The 18139-nt window shown below is 46.5% G+C and overlaps 1 protein-coding gene across 1 annotated transcript in view; it reads left to right on the top strand.

Annotated features, from left to right (window-relative positions):
- LOC135012851 (uncharacterized) overlaps positions 1 to 16850 on the top strand; it is a 34706-nt gene extending 17856 nt beyond the window's left edge. Inside the window, exons 3-5 of the mRNA XM_063952587.1 lie at positions 15011 to 15550; positions 15639 to 15767; positions 15843 to 16850. Coding sequence (XP_063808657.1) covers positions 15011 to 15550; positions 15639 to 15767; positions 15843 to 16531 — 1358 coding nt within the window. The 3' untranslated portion in view covers positions 16532 to 16850. The remainder of the gene's footprint in view (positions 1 to 15010; positions 15551 to 15638; positions 15768 to 15842) is intronic.
- Positions 16851 to 18139: the final 1289 nt, after the last annotated feature.

Raw genomic sequence — 18139 nt, 5'->3', positions numbered from 1 at the left:
GTGCAAAACTGAAATGCACCACAGGTATGGATGGATAGTATACTTGACGACACAGAGGTAGGTAGAGCAGTGGACTACTGTACCGTACTGCTGTATATATAGTTATACTGGTGGTCAGCAAAATTATGCACTGTCCTCCTACTATATACTACAATGCAGCACAGATATGGAGCGTTTTTCAGGCAGAGAACGTATAATACTGGTGGTCACTGGTCACTGGTCAACAAAACTCTGCACTGTCCTCCTACTATATAATGCTGCTGGTCCCCAGTCCCCACAATAAAGCAATTAGCACACTGAGCACAGATATTTGCAGCACACTGAGCACAGTCAGATATGGAGCATTTTTCAGGCAGAGAAAGTAGATATTTGCACTTGCAGCACACTGAGCACAGATATTTGCAACACAATTTGCAGCCCACTCAACATAGAAACTGAGGGGACGCCAGCCACGTCCACTCACGATCATCTCCAATGCACGAGTGAAAAATGGCGGCACCACAGGTATGGATGGATAGTATACTTGACGACAGAGAGGTAGGTAGAGCAGTGGCCTACTGTACCGTACTGCTATATATTATATACTGGTGGTCAGCAAACTTTGCAAAACTGAAATGCACCACAGGTATGGATGGATAGTATACTTGACGACACAGAGGTAGGTAGAGCAGTGGCCTTCTGTACCGTACTGCTATATAGTATATACTGGTGGACGGCAAACTGTGCAAAACTGAAATGCACAACAGGTATGGATGGATAGTATACTTGACGACACAGAGGTAGGTAGAGCAGTGGCCTTCTGTACCGTACTGCTTTATAGTATATACTGGTGGTCAGCAAACTGTGCAAAACTGAAATGCACCACAGGTATGGATGGATAGTATACTTGCCGACACAGAGGTAGGTAGAGCAGTGGACTACTGTACCGTACTGCTGTATATATAGTTATACTGGTGGTCAGCAAAATTATGCACTGTCCTCCTACTATATACTACAATGCAGCACAGATATGGAGCGTTTTTCAGGCAGAGAACGTATAATACTGGTGGTCACTGGTCACTGGTCAACAAAACTCTGCACTGTCCTCCTACTATATAATGCTGCTGGTCCCCAGTCCCCACAATAAAGCAATTAGCACACTGAGCACAGATATTTGCAGCACACTGAGCACAGTCAGATATGGAGCATTTTTCAGGCAGAGAAAGTAGATATTTGCACTTGCAGCACACTGAGCACAGATATTTGCAACACAATTTGCAGCCCACTCAACATAGAAACTGAGGGGTCGCCAGCCACGTCCACTCACGATCATCTCCAATGCACGAGTGAAAAATGGCGGCACCACAGGTATTGATGGATAGTATACTTGACGACACAGAGGTAGGTAGAGCAGTGGCCTACTGTACCGTACTGCTATATATTATATACTGGTGGACAGCAAACTGTGCAAAACTGAAATGCACCACAGGTATGGATGGATAGTATACTTGACGACACAGAGGTAGGTAGAGCAGTGGCCTACTGTACCGTACTGCTATATAGTATATACTGGTGGTCAGCAAACTGTGCAAAACTGATATGCACCACAGGTATGGATGGATAGTATACTTGATGACACAGAGGTAGGTAGAGCAGTGGCCTACTGTACCGTACTGCTGTATATTATATACTGGTGGTCAGCAAACTGTGCAAAACTGAAATGCACCACAGGTATGGATGGATAGTTTACTTGACGACAGAGAGGTAGGTAGAGCAGTGGCCTTCTGTACCGTACTGCTATATAGTATATACTGGTGGTCAGCAAACTGTGCAAAACTGAAATGCACCACAGGTATGGATGGATAGTATACTTGACGACACAGAGGTAGGTAGAGCAGTGGCCTTCTGTACTGTACTGCTATTTAGTATATACTGGTGGTCAGCAAACTGTGCAAAACTGAAATGCACCACAGGTATGGATGGATAGTATACTTGATGACACAGAGGTAGGTAGAGCAGTGGCCTACTGTACCGTACTGCTATATATTATATACTGGTGGTCAGCAAACTGTGCAAAACTGAAATGCACCACAGGTATGGATGGATAGTATACTTGACGACACAGAGGTAGGTAGAGCAGTTGCCTTCTGTACCGTACTGCTATATAGTATATACTGGTGGTCAGCAAACTGTGCAAAACTGAAATGCACCACAGGTATGGATGGATAGTATACTTGACGACACAGAGGTAGGTAGAGCAGTGGCCTTCTGTACCGTACTGCTATATAGTATATACTGGTGGTCAGCAAACTGTGCAAAACTGAAATGCACCACAGGTATGGATGGATAGTATACTTGACGACACAGAGGTAGGTAGAGCAGTGGCCTACTGTACCGTACTGCTATATAGTATATACTAGTGGTCAGCAAACTGTGCAAAACTGATATGCACCACAGGTATGGATGGATAGTATACTTGATGACACAGAGGTAGGTAGAGCAGTGGCCTACTGTACCGTACTGCTGTATATTATATACTGGTGGTCAGCAAACTGTGCAAAACTGAAATGCACCACAGGTATGGATGGATAGTTTACTTGACGACAGAGAGGTAGGTAGAGCAGTGGCCTTCTGTACCGTACTGCTATATAGTATATACTGGTGGTCAGCAAACTGTGCAAAACTGAAATGCACCACAGGTATGGATGGATAGTATACTTGACGACACAGAGGTAGGTAGAGCAGTGGCCTTCTGTACTGTACTGCTATTTAGTATATACTGGTGGTCAGCAAACTGTGCAAAACTGAAATGCACCACAGGTATGGATGGATAGTATACTTGATGACACAGAGGTAGGTAGAGCAGTGGCCTACTGTACCGTACTGCTATATATTATATACTGGTGGTCAGCAAACTGTGCAAAACTGAAATGCACCACAGGTATGGATGGATAGTATACTTGACGACACAGAGGTAGGTAGAGCAGTTGCCTTCTGTACCGTACTGCTATATAGTATATACTGGTGGTCAGCAAACTGTGCAAAACTGAAATGCACCACAGGTATGGATGGATAGTATACTTGACGACACAGAGGTAGGTAGAGCAGTGGCCTTCTGTACCGTACTGCTATATAGTATATACTGGTGGTCAGCAAACTGTGCAAAACTGAAATGCACCACAGGTATGGATGGATAGTATACTTGACAACACAGAGGTAGGTAGAGCAGTGGACAACTGTACCGTACTGCTGTATATATAGTTATACTGGTGGTCAGCAAAATTCTGCACTGTCCTCCTTCTATATACTACAATGCAGCTTAGATTTGTAGCGTTTTTTAGGCAGAGAACGTATAATACTGGTGGTCACTGGTCACTGGTCAGCAAAACTCTGCACTGTCCTCCTACTATATAATGCTGCTGGTCCCCAGTTCCCACAATAAAGCAATTAGCACACTGAGCACAGATATTTGCAGCACACTGAGCACAGTCAGATATGGAGCGTTTTTCAGGCAGAGAACGTAGATATTTGCACTTGCAGCACACTGAGCACAGATATTTGCAGCACACTGAGCACAGATATTTGCAGCACAATTTGCAGCCCACTGAACATAGAAACTGAGGGGACGCCAGCCACGTCCTCTCACGATCATCTCCAATGCACGAGTGAAAAATGGCGGCGACGCGCGGCTCCTTATATAGAATACGAATCTCGCGAGAATCCGACCGCGGGATTATGACGTTCAGGCGCGCTTGGGTTAACCGAGCAAGTTGGGAGGATCCGAGTTGCTCGGACCCGTGAAAAAAAAGGTGAAGTTCGGGCGGGTTCGGATCCCGAGGATCCGAACCCGCTCATCACTAGTTCACAATATCTTCTAGTGTGTATGGGCCTTTAATTATAATGATTAGATCTGAGGAAATAGGCTCATGAGTGTACAAAAATCTTACTTTTCATTGTTAAAGTTACACACTTTTGATGTGGCAAATTATGTACATGCAATGGAATGCAAGTTGTAGCCAGCAGTGTGAACAGGGAAGAATAGCACAAAGTAGGTACTGTAAGAAGATTATAATATTCTAGCTAACTATAATTTACTGATATAAATGTTATACAGTACTAAGCTATACTATTCTGCATTCTGCACCTAGACATACTGCAGTGGGGTGAGGCAGAGCCTTTCTTGTCAGACTAACATTTGCACCAGAGTTTTGACTGGATAAAGTATATGAAAAATACAAATAATATGTTAGAAATACTGCATATTCTTTGTATTATTCTTATCATTTTTATAGTTAAAACTCTAGACTAAAAAGTCTATGGGGTATATGCAATCCCGGGCGAATCGCGCTTTTTTTCCGTCCGTTTAAAAATTCGCCAGCACTCGACAGCCGCAGCCCTGCCGCCGAGACCATGAATTCACCATATGCAATGCATAACGGATTCGACACACCCCTTGGCGAATAACGGCCCAAATCGGCGAGTAGTGGGCGTCCCGAATTCGACTTCCCGCCGAAAGCAGCCCTTTATTAGGGCTTGTTTGCTGCGTGCTCTGCAGCCATTTTGTGAACCTGCAGAGAGGTGTGAGGAGATGCAGAGCTAGCAAATTGGTTGTTTGCTGTGGTATCGTTTGGACACCCCAGCAGGCTTTATGCCAGGACAGACAGGAGGATACCTGTTACCCCGGAGGAGAGCCATTTTCGGAGCTTTTACAACATTTGTAGGTAAGTACCACATGTGGGTCTGGTGTTGCATGTATGTGTTTGTGTAGTGGGGGTTGCCATGAGGTGTACATGGGGTGTTTGGGTATGTGTATAGCTCCTGCTTGTTTTGCTGCATTTTTTTGTGGATTTTTGTGTTTTGGGGTAGTTTTTCACGTTTTTTTTTTCTTTCTTAAAATGACTTTTTGGGTCTTGCTCTTACATTGGTGTACCTCCAGCATGTGCAGGATTGATTTTTGGCTAGTTTGGGCTGATTTTAGTGTGTGTCGGTAGCAATGCGGTCGACATGTGGTGGTGTTTGTTTGTCAAACATGTTTCTTCCCTCCTATTTCAGCTCTGGTGTACCTCCTTTTGTGTGCAGGGATGCTTTTCGGTTAGTTTGGGGTGATTTGGAGCAAGTTTGGTCGGCCATGCGGCCGACATGTGGTGTCGGTTGTATGCCAAACATGTGTTTTCCCTCATATTTTAGCTCTGGTGTACCTCCTGAGTGTGCAGGGATGCTTTTCGGTTAGTTTGGGGTGATTTGGAGCAAGTTTGGTCGGCCATGCGGCCGACATGTGGTGTCGGTTGTATGCCAAACATGTGTTTTCCCTCCTATTTTAGCTGTGGTGTACCTTCTGAGTGTGCAGGGATGCTTTTTGGCTAGTGTGTGTCAGCCATTTTGTGTGTGTCAGCCATTTTGTGTGTCAGCCATTTTGTGTGTCAGCCATTTTGTGTGTCAGCCATGGTTGATTTCCAGTATGTGCAGGGATGCTTGTACAGGGTTTTTTTTATTTTTTATTTTTTTTTGTTTTGTGCTTTGGTCCTGCTTGAGAACTGGGGTCCCAGCAGCATGATGTGATTGCATTTAATTATGTAATGTGTTAAATTTTTAAATATATATAATTTTTTTTTATTTTTTTTGTCTTTTTAAAACAGAGATGTCCAGGGACAAGCAGCCCAGATCCCCCCCTTCCCCCACCCACTCGGATCTATCCCTGCATAGCAACGAGGAGTGGGAGCCGACCCAGGAGGGGGATACGACCGACCAGGCATGCAGTGACTAGAGATGAGCGGGTTCGGTTTCTCTGAATCCGAACCCGCACGAACTTCATGTTTTTTTCACGGGTCCGAGCAGACTCGGATCCTCCCGCCTTGCTCGGTTAACCCGAGCGCGCCCGAACGTCATCATGACGCTGTCGGATTCTCGCGAGACTCGGATTCTATATAAGGAGCCGCGCGTCGCCGCCATTTTCACACGTGCATTGAGATTGATAGGGAGAGGACGTGGCTGGCGTCCTCTCCATTTAGATTAGGGTTGAGAGAGAGAGAGAGAGATTGACCTGAGGCTGTGATACTGTAGAAGAGAGTGCAGAGTTTAGTGACTGACGACCACAGTGACCCCCAGACAGTGCAGTTGTTTGTTTTATTTAATATATCCGTTCTCTGCCTGAAAAAAACGATACACACAGTGACTCAGTCACATACCATATCTGTGTGCACTGCTCAGCCCAGTGTGCTGCATCAATGTATATATATATCTGACTGTGCTCAGCTCACACAGCTTATAATTGTGGGGGAGACTGGGGAGCACTGCAGTGCCAGTTATAGGTTATAGCAGGAGCCAGGAGTACATAATATTATATTAAAATTAAACAGTGCACACTTTTGCTGCAGGAGTGCCACTGCCAGTGTGACTAGTGACCAGTGACCTGACCACCAGTATATATAATATTAGTAGTATACTATCTCTTTATCAACCAGTCTATATTAGCAGCAGACACAGTACAGTGCGGTAGTTCACGGCTGTGGCTACCTCTGTGTCGGCACTCGGCAGCCCGTCCATAATTGTATATACCACCTAACCGTGGTTTTTTTTTCTTTCTTTATAGTCATACTAGTTACGAGTATACTATCTCTTTATCAACCAGTCTATATTAGCAGCAGACACAGTACAGTGCGGTAGTTCACGGCTGTGGCTACCTCTGTGTCGGCACTCGGCAGCCCGTCCATAATTGTATATACCACCTAACCGTGGTTTTTTTTTTCTTTCTTTATACATACATACTAGTTACGAGTATACTAACTCTTTATCAACCAGTCTATATTAGCAGCAGACACAGTACAGTGCGGTAGTTCACGGCTGTGGCTACCTCTGTGTCGGCACTCGGCAGCCCGTCCATAATTGTATATACCACCTAACCGTGGTTTTTTTTTCTTTCTTTATACATACATACTAGTTACGAGTATACTATCTCTTTATCAACCAGTCTATATATTAGCAGCAGACACAGTACAGTGCGGTAGTTCACGGCTGTGGCTACCTCTGTGTCGGCACTCGGCAGCCCGTCCATAATTGTATATACCACCTAACCGTGGTTTTTTTTTCTTTCTTTATACATACATACTAGTTACGAGTATACTATCTCTTTATCAACCAGTCTATATATTAGCAGCAGACACAGTACAGTGCGGTAGTTCACGGCTGTGGCTACCTCTGTGTCGGCACTCGGCAGCCCGTCCATAATTGTATATACCACCTAACCGTGGTTTTTTTTTCTTTCTTTATACATACATACTAGTTACGAGTATACTATCTCTTTATCAACCAGTCTATATTAGCAGCAGACACAGTACAGTGCGGTAGTTCACGGCTGTGGCTACCTCTGTGTCGGCACTCGGCAGCCCGTTCATAATTGTATATACCACCTAACCGTGGTTTTTTTTTCTTTCTTTATACATACATACTAGTTACGAGTATACTATCTCTTTATCAACCAGTCTATATATTAGCAGCAGACACAGTACAGTGCGGTAGTTCACGGCTGTGGCTACCTCTGTGTCGGCACTCGGCAGCCCGTCCATAATTGTATATACCACCTAACCGTGGTTTTTTTTTCTTTCTTTATACATACATACTAGTTACGAGTATACTATCTCTTTATCAACCAGTCTATATATTAGCAGCAGACACAGTACAGTGCGGTAGTTCACGGCTGTGGCTACCTCTGTGTCGGCACTCGGCAGCCCGTCCATAATTGTATATACCACCTAACCGTGGTTTTTTTTTTCTTCTTTATACATACATACTAGTTACGAGTATACTATCTCTTTATCAACCAGTCTATATTAGCAGCAGACACAGTACAGTGCGGTAGTTCACGGCTGTGGCTACCTCTGTGTCGGCACTCGGCAGCCCGTCCATAATTGTATATACCACCTAACCGTGGTTTTTTTTTCTTTCTTTATACATACATACTAGTTACGAGTATACTATCTCTTTATCAACCAGTCTATATATTAGCAGCAGACACAGTACAGTGCGGTAGTTCACGGCTGTGGCTACCTCTGTGTCGGCACTCGGCAGCCCGTCCATAATTGTATATACCACCTAACCGTGGTTTTTTTTTCTTTCTTTATAGTCATACTAGTTACGAGTATACTATCTCTTTATCAACCAGTCTATATTAGCAGCAGACACAGTACAGTGCGGTAGTTCACGGCTGTGGCTACCTCTGTGTCGGCACTCGGCAGCCCGTTCATAATTGTATATACCACCTAACCGTGGTTTTTTTTTCTTTCTTTATACATACATACTAGTTACGAGTATACTATCTCTTTATCAACCAGTCTATATATTAGCAGCAGACACAGTACAGTGCGGTAGTTCACGGCTGTGGCTACCTCTGTGTCGGCACTCGGCAGCCCGTCCATAATTGTATATACCACCTAACCGTGGTTTTTTTTTCTTTCTTTATACATACATACTAGTTACGAGTATACTATCTCTTTATCAACCAGTCTATATATTAGCAGCAGACACAGTACAGTGCGGTAGTTCACGGCTGTGGCTACCTCTGTGTCGGCACTCGGCAGCCCGTCCATAATTGTATATACCACCTAACCGTGGTTTTTTTTTTCTTCTTTATACATACATACTAGTTACGAGTATACTATCTCTTTATCAACCAGTCTATATTAGCAGCAGACACAGTACAGTGCGGTAGTTCGCGGCTGTGGCTACCTCTGTGTCGGCACTCGGCAGCCCGTCCATAATTGTATATACCACCTAACCGTGTTTTTTTTTTCTTTCTTTATACATACATACTAGTTACGAGTATACTATCTCTTTATCAACCAGTCTATATATTAGCAGCAGACACAGTACAGTGCGGTAGTTCACGGCTGTGGCTACCTCTGTGTCGGCACTCGGCAGCCCGTCCATAATTGTATATACCACCTAACCGTGGTTTTTTTTTCTTTCTTTATAGTCATACTAGTTACGAGTATACTATCTCTTTATCAACCAGTCTATATTAGCAGCAGACACAGTACAGTGCGGTAGTTCACGGCTGTGGCTACCTCTGTGTCGGCACTTGGCAGCCCGTCCATAATTGTATATACCACCTAACCGTGGTTTTTTTTTCTTTCTTTATACATACATACTAGTTACGAGTATACTATCTCTTTATCAACCAGTCTATATTAGCAGCAGACACAGTACAGTGCGGTAGTTCACGGCTGTGGCTACCTCTGTGTCGGCACTCGGCAGCCCGTCCATATTTGTATATACTACCTAACCGTGGTTTTTTTTTCTTTCTTTATACATACATACTAGTTACGAGTATACTATCTCTTTATCAACCAGTCTATATATTAGCAGCAGACACAGTACAGTGCGGTAGTTCACGGCTGTGGCTACCTCTGTGTCGGCACTCGGCAGCCCGTCCATAATTGTATATACCACCTAACCGTGGTTTTTTTTTCTTCTTTATACATACATACTACTACGACATCTCTTTATCAACCAGTCTATATTAGCAGCAGACACAGTACAGTACGGTAGTTCACGGCTGTGGCTACCTCTGTGTCTGCACTCGGCAGGCACTCCGTCCATAATTGTATACCACCTAACCGTGGTTTTTTTTCTTTCTTCTTTATACATACATAGTTACATAGACATCTCTTTATCAACCAGTCTATATTAGCAGCAGACACAGTACAGTACGGTAGTTCACGGCTGTGGCTACCTCTGTGTCTGCACTCGGCAGGCAGTCCATAATTGTATACTAGTATCCATCTCCATTGTTTACCTGAGGTGCCTTTTAGTTGTGCCTATTAAAATATGGAGAACAAAAATGTTGAGGTTCCAAAATTAGGGAAAGATCAAGATCCACTTCCACCTCGTGCTGAAGCTGCTGCCACTAGTCATGGCCGAGACGATGAAATGCCAGCAACGTCGTCTGCCAAGGCCGATGCCCAATGTCATAGTACAGAGCATGTCAAATCCAAAACACCAAATATCAGAAAAAAAAGGACTCCAAAACCTAAAATAAAATTGTCGGAGGAGAAGCGTAAACTTGCCAATATGCCATTTACCACACGGAGTGGCAAGGAACGGCTGAGGCCCTGGCCTATGTTCATGGCTAGTGGTTCAGCTTCACATGAGGATGGAAGCACTCAGCCTCTCGCTAGAAAAATGAAAAGACTCAAGCTGGCAAAAGCAGCAAAACAAAGAACTGTGCATTCTTCGAAATCCCAAATCCACAAGGAGAGTCCAATTGTGTCGGTTGCGATGCCTGACCTTCCCAACACTGGACGTGAAGAGCATGCGCCTTCCACCATTTGCACGCCCCCTGCAAGTGCTGGAAGGAGCACCCGCAGTCCAGTTCCTGATAGTCAGATTGAAGATGTCAGTGTTGAAGTACACCAGGATGAGGAGGATATGGGTGTTGCTGGCGCTGGGGAGGAAATTGACCAGGAGGATTCTGATGGTGAGGTGGTTTGTTTAAGTCAGGCACCCGGGGAGACACCTGTTGTCCGTGGGAGGAATATGGCCGTTGACATGCCAGGTGAAAATACCAAAAAAATCAGCTCTTCGGTGTGGAGGTATTTCACCAGAAATGCGGACAACAGGTGTCAAGCCGTGTGTTCCCTTTGTCAAGCTGTAATAAGTAGGGGTAAGGACGTTAACCACCTCGGAACATCCTCCCTTATACGTCACCTGCAGCGCATTCATAATAAGTCAGTGACAAGTTCAAAAACTTTGGGTGACAGCGGAAGCAGTCCACTGACCAGTAAATCCCTTCCTCTTGTAACCAAGCTCACGCAAACCACCCCACCAACTCCCTCAGTGTCAATTTCCTCCTTCCCCAGGAATGCCAATAGTCCTGCAGGCCATGTCACTGGCAATTCTGACGATTCCTCTCCTGCCTGGGATTCCTCCGATGCATCCTTGCGTGTAACGCCTACTGCTGCTGGCGCTGCTGTTGTTGCTGCTGGGAGTCGATGGTCATCCCAGAGGGGAAGTCGTAAGCCCACTTGTACTACTTCCAGTAAGCAATTGACTGTTCAACAGTCCTTTGCGAGGAAGATGAAATATCACAGCAGTCATCCTGCTGCAAAGCGGATAACTGAGGCCTTGACAACTATGTTGGTGTTAGACGTGCATCCGGTATCCGCCGTTAGTTCACAGGGAACTAGACAATTTATTGAGGCAGTGTGCCCCCGTTACCAAATACCATCTAGGTTCCACTTCTCTAGGCAGGCGATACCGAGAATGTACACGGACGTCAGAAAAAGACTCACCAGTGTCCTAAAAAATGCAGTTGTACCCAATGTCCACTTAACCACGGACATGTGGACAAGTGGAGCAGGGCAGGGTCAGGACTATATGACTGTGACAGCCCACTGGGTAGATGTATGGACTCCCGCCGCAAGAACAGCAGCGGCGGCACCAGTAGCAGCATCTCGCAAACGCCAACTCTTTCCTAGGCAGGCTACGCTTTGTATCACCGCTTTCCAGAATACGCACACAGCTGAAAACCTCTTACGGCAACTGAGGAAGATCATCGCGGAATGGCTTACCCCAATTGGACTCTCCTGTGGATTTGTGGCATCGGACAACGCCAGCAATATTGTGTGTGCATTAAATATGGGCAAATTCCAGCACGTCCCATGTTTTGCACATACCTTGAATTTGGTGGTGCAGAATTTTTTAAAAAACGACAGGGGCGTGCAAGAGATGCTGTCGGTGGCCAGAAGAATTGCGGGACACTTTCGGCGTACAGGCACCACGTACAGAAGACTGGAGCACCACCAAAAACTACTGAACCTGCCCTGCCATCATCTGAAGCAAGAAGTGGTAACGAGGTGGAATTCAACCCTCTATATGCTTCAGAGGTTGGAGGAGCAGCAAAAGGCCATTCAAGCCTATACAATTGAGCACGATATAGTAGGTGGAATGCACCTGTCTCAGGCGCAGTGGAGAATGATTTCAACGTTGTGCAAGGTTCTGATGCCCTTTGAACTTGCCACACGTGAAGTCAGTTCAGACACTGCCAGCCTGAGTCAGGTCATTCCCCTCATCAGGCTTTTGCAGAAGAAGCTGGAGACATTGAAGGAGGAGCTAACACGGAGCGATTCCGCTAGGCATGTGGGACTTGTGGATGGAGCCCTTAATTCGCTTAACAAGGATTCACGGGTGGTCAATCTGTTGAAATCAGAGCACTACATTTTGGCCACCGTGCTCGATCCTAGATTTAAAGCCTACCTTGGATCTCTCTTTCCGGCAGACACAAGTCTGCTGGGGTTGAAAGACCTGCTGGTGACAAAATTGTCAAGTCAAGCGGAACGCGACCTGTCAACATCTCCTCCTTCACATTCTCCCGCAACTGGGGGTGCGAGGAAAAGGCTCAGAATTCCGAGCCCACCCGCTGGCGGTGATGCAGGGCAGTCTGGAGCGACTGCTGATGCTGACATCTGGTCCGGACTGAAGGACCTGACAACGATTACGGACATGTCGTCTACTGTCACTGCATATGATTCTCTCAACATTGATAGAATGGTGGAGGATTATATGAGTGACCGCATCCAAGTAGGCACGTCACACAGTCCGTACTTATACTGGCAGGAAAAAGAGGCAATTTGGAGGCCCTTGCACAAACTGGCTTTATTCTACCTAAGTTGCCCTCCCACAAGTGTGTACTCCGAAAGAGTGTTTAGTGCCGCCGCTCACCTTGTCAGCAATCGGCGTACGAGGTTACATCCAGAAAATGTGGAGAAGATGATGTTCATTAAAATGAATTATAATCAATTCCTCCGCGGAGACATTGACCAGCAGCAATTGCCTCCACAAAGTACACAGGGAGCTGAGATGGTGGATTCCAGTGGGGACGAATTGATAATCTGTGAGGAGGGGGATGTACACGGTGATATATCGGAGGGTGATGATGAGGTGGACATCTTGCCTCTGTAGAGCCAGTTTGTGCAAGGAGAGATTAATTGCTTCTTTTTTGGGGGGGGTCCAAACCAACCCGTCATATCAGTCACAGTCGTGTGGCAGACCCTGTCACTGAAATGATGGGTTGGTTAAAGTGTGCATGTCCTGTTTTGTTTATACAACATAAGGGTGGGTGGGAGGGCCCAAGGACAATTCCATCTTGCACCTCTTTTTTCTTTTCTTTTTCTTTGCATCATGTGCTGATTGGGGAGGGTTTTTTGGAAGGGACATCCTGCGTGACACTGCAGTGCCACTCCTAAATGGGCCCGGTGTTTGTGTCGGCCACTAGGGTCGCTAATCTTACTCACACAGTCAGCTACCTCATTGCGCCTCTTTTTTTCTTTGCGTCATGTGCTGTTTGGGGAGGGTTTTTTGGAAGGGACATCCTGCGTGACACTGCAGTGCCACTCCTAGATGGGCCCGGTGTTTGTGTCGGCCACTAGGGTCGCTAATCTTACTCACACAGCTACCTCATTGCGCCTCTTTTTTTCTTTGCGTCATGTGCTGTTTGGGGAGGGTTTTTTGGAAGGGACATCCTGCGTGACACTGCAGTGCCACTCCTAGATGGGCCCGGTGTTTGTGTCGGCCACTAGGGTCGCTAATCTTACTCACACAGCTACCTCATTGCGCCTCTTTTTTTCTTTGCGTCATGTGCTGTTTGGGGAGGGTTTTTTGGAAGGGCCATCCTGCGTGACACTGCAGTGCCACTCCTAGATGGGCCCGGTGTTTGTGTCGGCCACTAGGGTCGCTAATCTTACTCTCACAGCTACCTCATTGCGCCTCTTTTTTTCTTTGCGTCATGTGCTGTTTGGGGAGGGTTTTTTGGAAGGGACATCCTGCGTGACACTGCAGTGCCACTCCTAGATGGGCCCGGTGTTTGTGTCGGCCACTAGGGTCGCTTATCTTACTCACACAGCGACCTCGGTGCAAATTTTAGGACTAAAAATAATATTGTGAGGTGTGAGGTATTCAGAATAGACTGAAAATGAGTGTAAATTATGGTTTTTGAGGTTAATAATACTTTGGGATCAAAATGACCCCCAAATTCTATGATTTAAGCTGTTTTTTAGTGTTTTTTGAAAAAAACACCCGAATCCAAAACACACCCGAATCCGACAAAAAAAATTCGGTGAGGTTTTGCCAAAACGCGTTCGAACCCAAAACACGGCCGCGGAACCAAACCCAAAACCAAAACACAAAACCCGAAAAATTTCAGGCGCTCATCTCTAGCAGTGACCAGCCGCGGTCGTCAAGGGCCCATGAGAAGACTAAGAAAAAACCTAGTAGAAAGGTACTGACAACACCTGCAGACACAAATAGCATCCAACTTGACCCACCCTAGTTTGCGCACAGCCATACACACCTACAGGTATATGTGCGCAATGCCAGGGATACTGACACTCACAGGTACATACCGATCTTATTAAATGCATGTTTTTGTTTTTCAATCCCTAAAGGCAAGAAGCCAGCCAGAGGAGCAGTCGGAGGAGGAAGCCTCTGGTGAAGATGCAGGACCGAAAAAGCCGCGTGGACCCAGATACACTGAGGCGGAAAACTGTGCTCTAGTGGATGGCGTCGACAGGTCCTACGACGTTCTGTATGGACCAAGGGCACAGACCACAGCAGCTAGGACAAAGCGAAACATCTGGGATGCCATCGCGAGCCAAGTCACTGCAGTATCTGGAAACCGCCGGAGCAACAGAAACTGCATGAAGCGGTACAGTGATTGCCGCAGACAGACCAAAAAGAAGATGGGGATTCAGCGCCGACATGAGACCGCTACAGGAGGTGGACCGGCTGTCAATCTGAAGTGGCTACCCTGGGAGAATGTTATTAGAAGGCGCATGAACCCTGCCGTGGTCGAAGGAGTTCGCGGAGGTGTGGACTCTAGCCGTCCTGCTGGCTTTCCCGAGGAGGAAGAACCGCCCAGAAGACGGAAGAAGGCGGGAGATAAGCAGTCCAAAAGGAGGTCTGATGGTAAGAATAAATTCAGATGAGCTGTATTAACGAAAAAATTGTTTTGTACTTGCTAATGTGATTTTTTTTTTTTCAGACAGGCCTGCCCAGAGGACATCACCTGCGCGCAGGACATCGCCAGCGCGCGGACCGACACCTGCGCAGCAGGCATCGACAGCAGCGCGCGGGCCGACACCTGCGCAGCAAGCATCAGGAGCGCGCAGATCTTCACCTGTGCGCCACAGATCGTCATCACACAGTTTGTCACCTGTGCACCAGACGACGTCGGCGCGCAGACTATCACCTGTGCGCCAGACATCAGCGCACAGAACTTCACCTGTGCGCCATACACCGTCGGCGACCACACCACAAGATGGGCACCAAACTACAGCTCCTGCGCGCAGGTCATCACCAGATCGTCGTATCTCCAGGAGCTCTGGGACTGTGACTGAAGAGCCTCAAGACACAACCCTTGTGGACCCATCACCCGATCTGTTTGAGTCTACAGGGTTAACAGACAAGACTTTTCTTGGGTTTGAGGACAGCCGTGCAGATGTATCCAGCCAGACCCTTGAAAAGTCTTCAGATACGAGGACAAGTGAAGCTCCTGGAGCAGCGGCACCACAGGATGGAGAAGGTTTGTATTTAATTTTTGGGGGTGTGGGGGGGGGGGTGCAGCAGTTTTGTATAATTTATTAACTTAAACAAATTTATTTTGCAAACAGTGGTGCCACGGACCAGCAGCGGACTAGCTTCGGGAATTGGTTCCTACTTCAGGCCGGATCTCCTCCTACAGGAGTCGTCAGAGGATGACGAGGTGGAAGTGCAGCAGGCTGCAGTTGCTACATCCCTGTGTGAGTAAATAGAATTGTGAGCCTTCAAACAAATGTATGATGAATGTGTATAATATTTTCTAATTTTCTTTTCAGCTGCCCAAATGCAAGTGGTGGCAGACGTCCAGGAAGGGCAGAATCCCTCAACTGTTCAGAGGGTTCACACCCTGGCATCGGAGATTACTTCCCGCCAGGATACGTACACAAATGTCGTTGGAAGCAGACTGAACAACATTGAGAGGACAATGGAGAAGATGTCAAACAGTCTGCTTGAAATGCAGAAGGCTCTTGCCGACAGCACGGCCACAATGCTACAGGTCAGAATGCAAGATCATAGGGAGAATATGGACGTCCTTCACATTCTGGCCGAATCCATGGGCCGGCTCGTGGAGAACACAACATGTCTGGCACACAGCAATACCAACATGTCGGAGAGCCATCGACAATCCTCATCCAGCCAACAGCTCATCGCAACCACACTGCAGATGATCTATGACAAGCTCCCAGAACCAGCTCATCAACACGCTGGTGATCCACCATTTCCGCCGTCACAAGCCACAAGGACGCCTCGTACCCTTCCTCAACTACCATCCCAGTACAGACAGTCACAGATGTACCAGGGATATACAGGGATGTACCCTACCCACCAGATGCCTCCACCACCGGCCGCCACATCTACAGCCGCATGGGCACAGAGGCCCAGTCAACGCACTACCCAGCCTCCCAGGACATCGACACCCCACCCTCAGGAGGAACACCAGGATCCGGACAGACTTCCACCATAAGCCCGGTCGTATTGTTTTATTTACTTCTATGTTTTTCATGTATCCCTTTCTTCCCCTCCCATTAGTTTTTTTTTTTCTTACTATTGTTTTTTCTTTGTTGGGCTTCCCCACCCGTGACCGGGTACTACCAAGGAGCTTTGTGTAGGCATACATGCGCGGGCATGTATGCGGGCGCGTGTGGTAACGGATGAAAGCTCCTTGTGGCTACATGTATGATGGGCCAAAGAGCAATTCTGATACCACTCTTTTACCCAAAAAATCCTTTTTGTAATGGTGTACAATAGGCTTTCACTGTTGTGTGAATTTACTATTCACTAGTGTGTGTTTTTAGCTTATTCATAGGATTGGGTGGAAAATTGAAGTGGACGGCACAAGTTCGTGTTGTGCGTACCAACTGGTGAGTAGAGCAATGTTTCAATGTATATATTCTAGAAACTTTGGACCGCCTGCCTTTGTGGAACCACACAGCCCAGCAATGGGTCATGCTGGGCTGTGTGGTTCCACAAATGTTAGCGTGTCAAAGTGCTGACCACTGACGCCACTATTCCACTTTGGACCGCCTGCCTTTGTGGAACCACACAGCACAGCAATGGGTCATGCTGGGCTGTGTGGTTCCACAAATGTTAGCGTGTCAGAGTGCTGACCACTGACGCCACTATTCCACTTTGGACCGCCTGCCTTTGTGGAACCACACAGCCCAGCAATGGGTCATGCTGGGCTGTGTGGTTCCACAAATGTTAGCGTGTCAAAGTGCTGACCACTGACGCCACTATTCCACTTTGGACCGCCTGCCTTTGTGGAACCACACAGCACAGCAATGGGTCATGCTGGGCTGTGTGGTTCCACAAATGTTAGCGTGTCAGAGTGCTGACCACTGACGCCACTATTCCACTTTGGACCGCCTGCCTTTGTGGAACCACACAGCCCAGCAATGGGTCATGCTGGGCTGTGTGGTTCCACAAATGTTAGCGTGTCAAAGTGCTGACCACTGACGCCACTATTCCACTTTGGACCGCCTGCCTTTGTGGAACCACACAGCCCAGCAATGGGTCATGCTGGGCTGTGTGGTTCCACAAATGTTCTTGGGAAAGAAATGAACATGACTTTAGTGTCTTTACTTAATATACTTTTTTTCTTTTCCCCACAGATATCTATCTACACAAGAAAAGAATATAAAGAATAACCAACTACTTTTTTGATTTATTACCTTTCAATTTTTATTTCAATAATCAAATACAAATTTTCTTCAATAAATTTTTAAAAAGAGAAGTTTTCTGTGGTTTTTATTAAAAATATTTGATATGAAGTTGAATTGTACAGAAGTAGGTCGCACATGGAACATCAGAGGAACTGTGTTGTCTCTTCACATCCACGCCACTTGGGAAGGAAACACCGCAAGACCTGTGGAAGAGAACAGTATGAGGTTCCAGCTATTGGTAAAGTGTCACCCTGGTACTGAAAAGAAGAGGTACAATCAACACGACACAAGCAGGTTACAGCGGGCCCAAAAGCAATCCCCCGGCACTTGCGTCACTACACATCCAGACATTCCCTTGACCAGTATTGGTGTATAAGGGAATGATTGGATGTGCAGTTTTGCAAATGCCG

Source organism: Pseudophryne corroboree, chromosome 2 (genome assembly GCF_028390025.1).
Source record: "Pseudophryne corroboree isolate aPseCor3 chromosome 2, aPseCor3.hap2, whole genome shotgun sequence".
Lineage (NCBI taxonomy): Eukaryota > Metazoa > Chordata > Amphibia > Anura > Myobatrachidae > Pseudophryne > Pseudophryne corroboree.
Note: the sequence above shows the minus strand (reverse complement) of the source record. Positions and strands in the feature narration are given on the sequence as shown.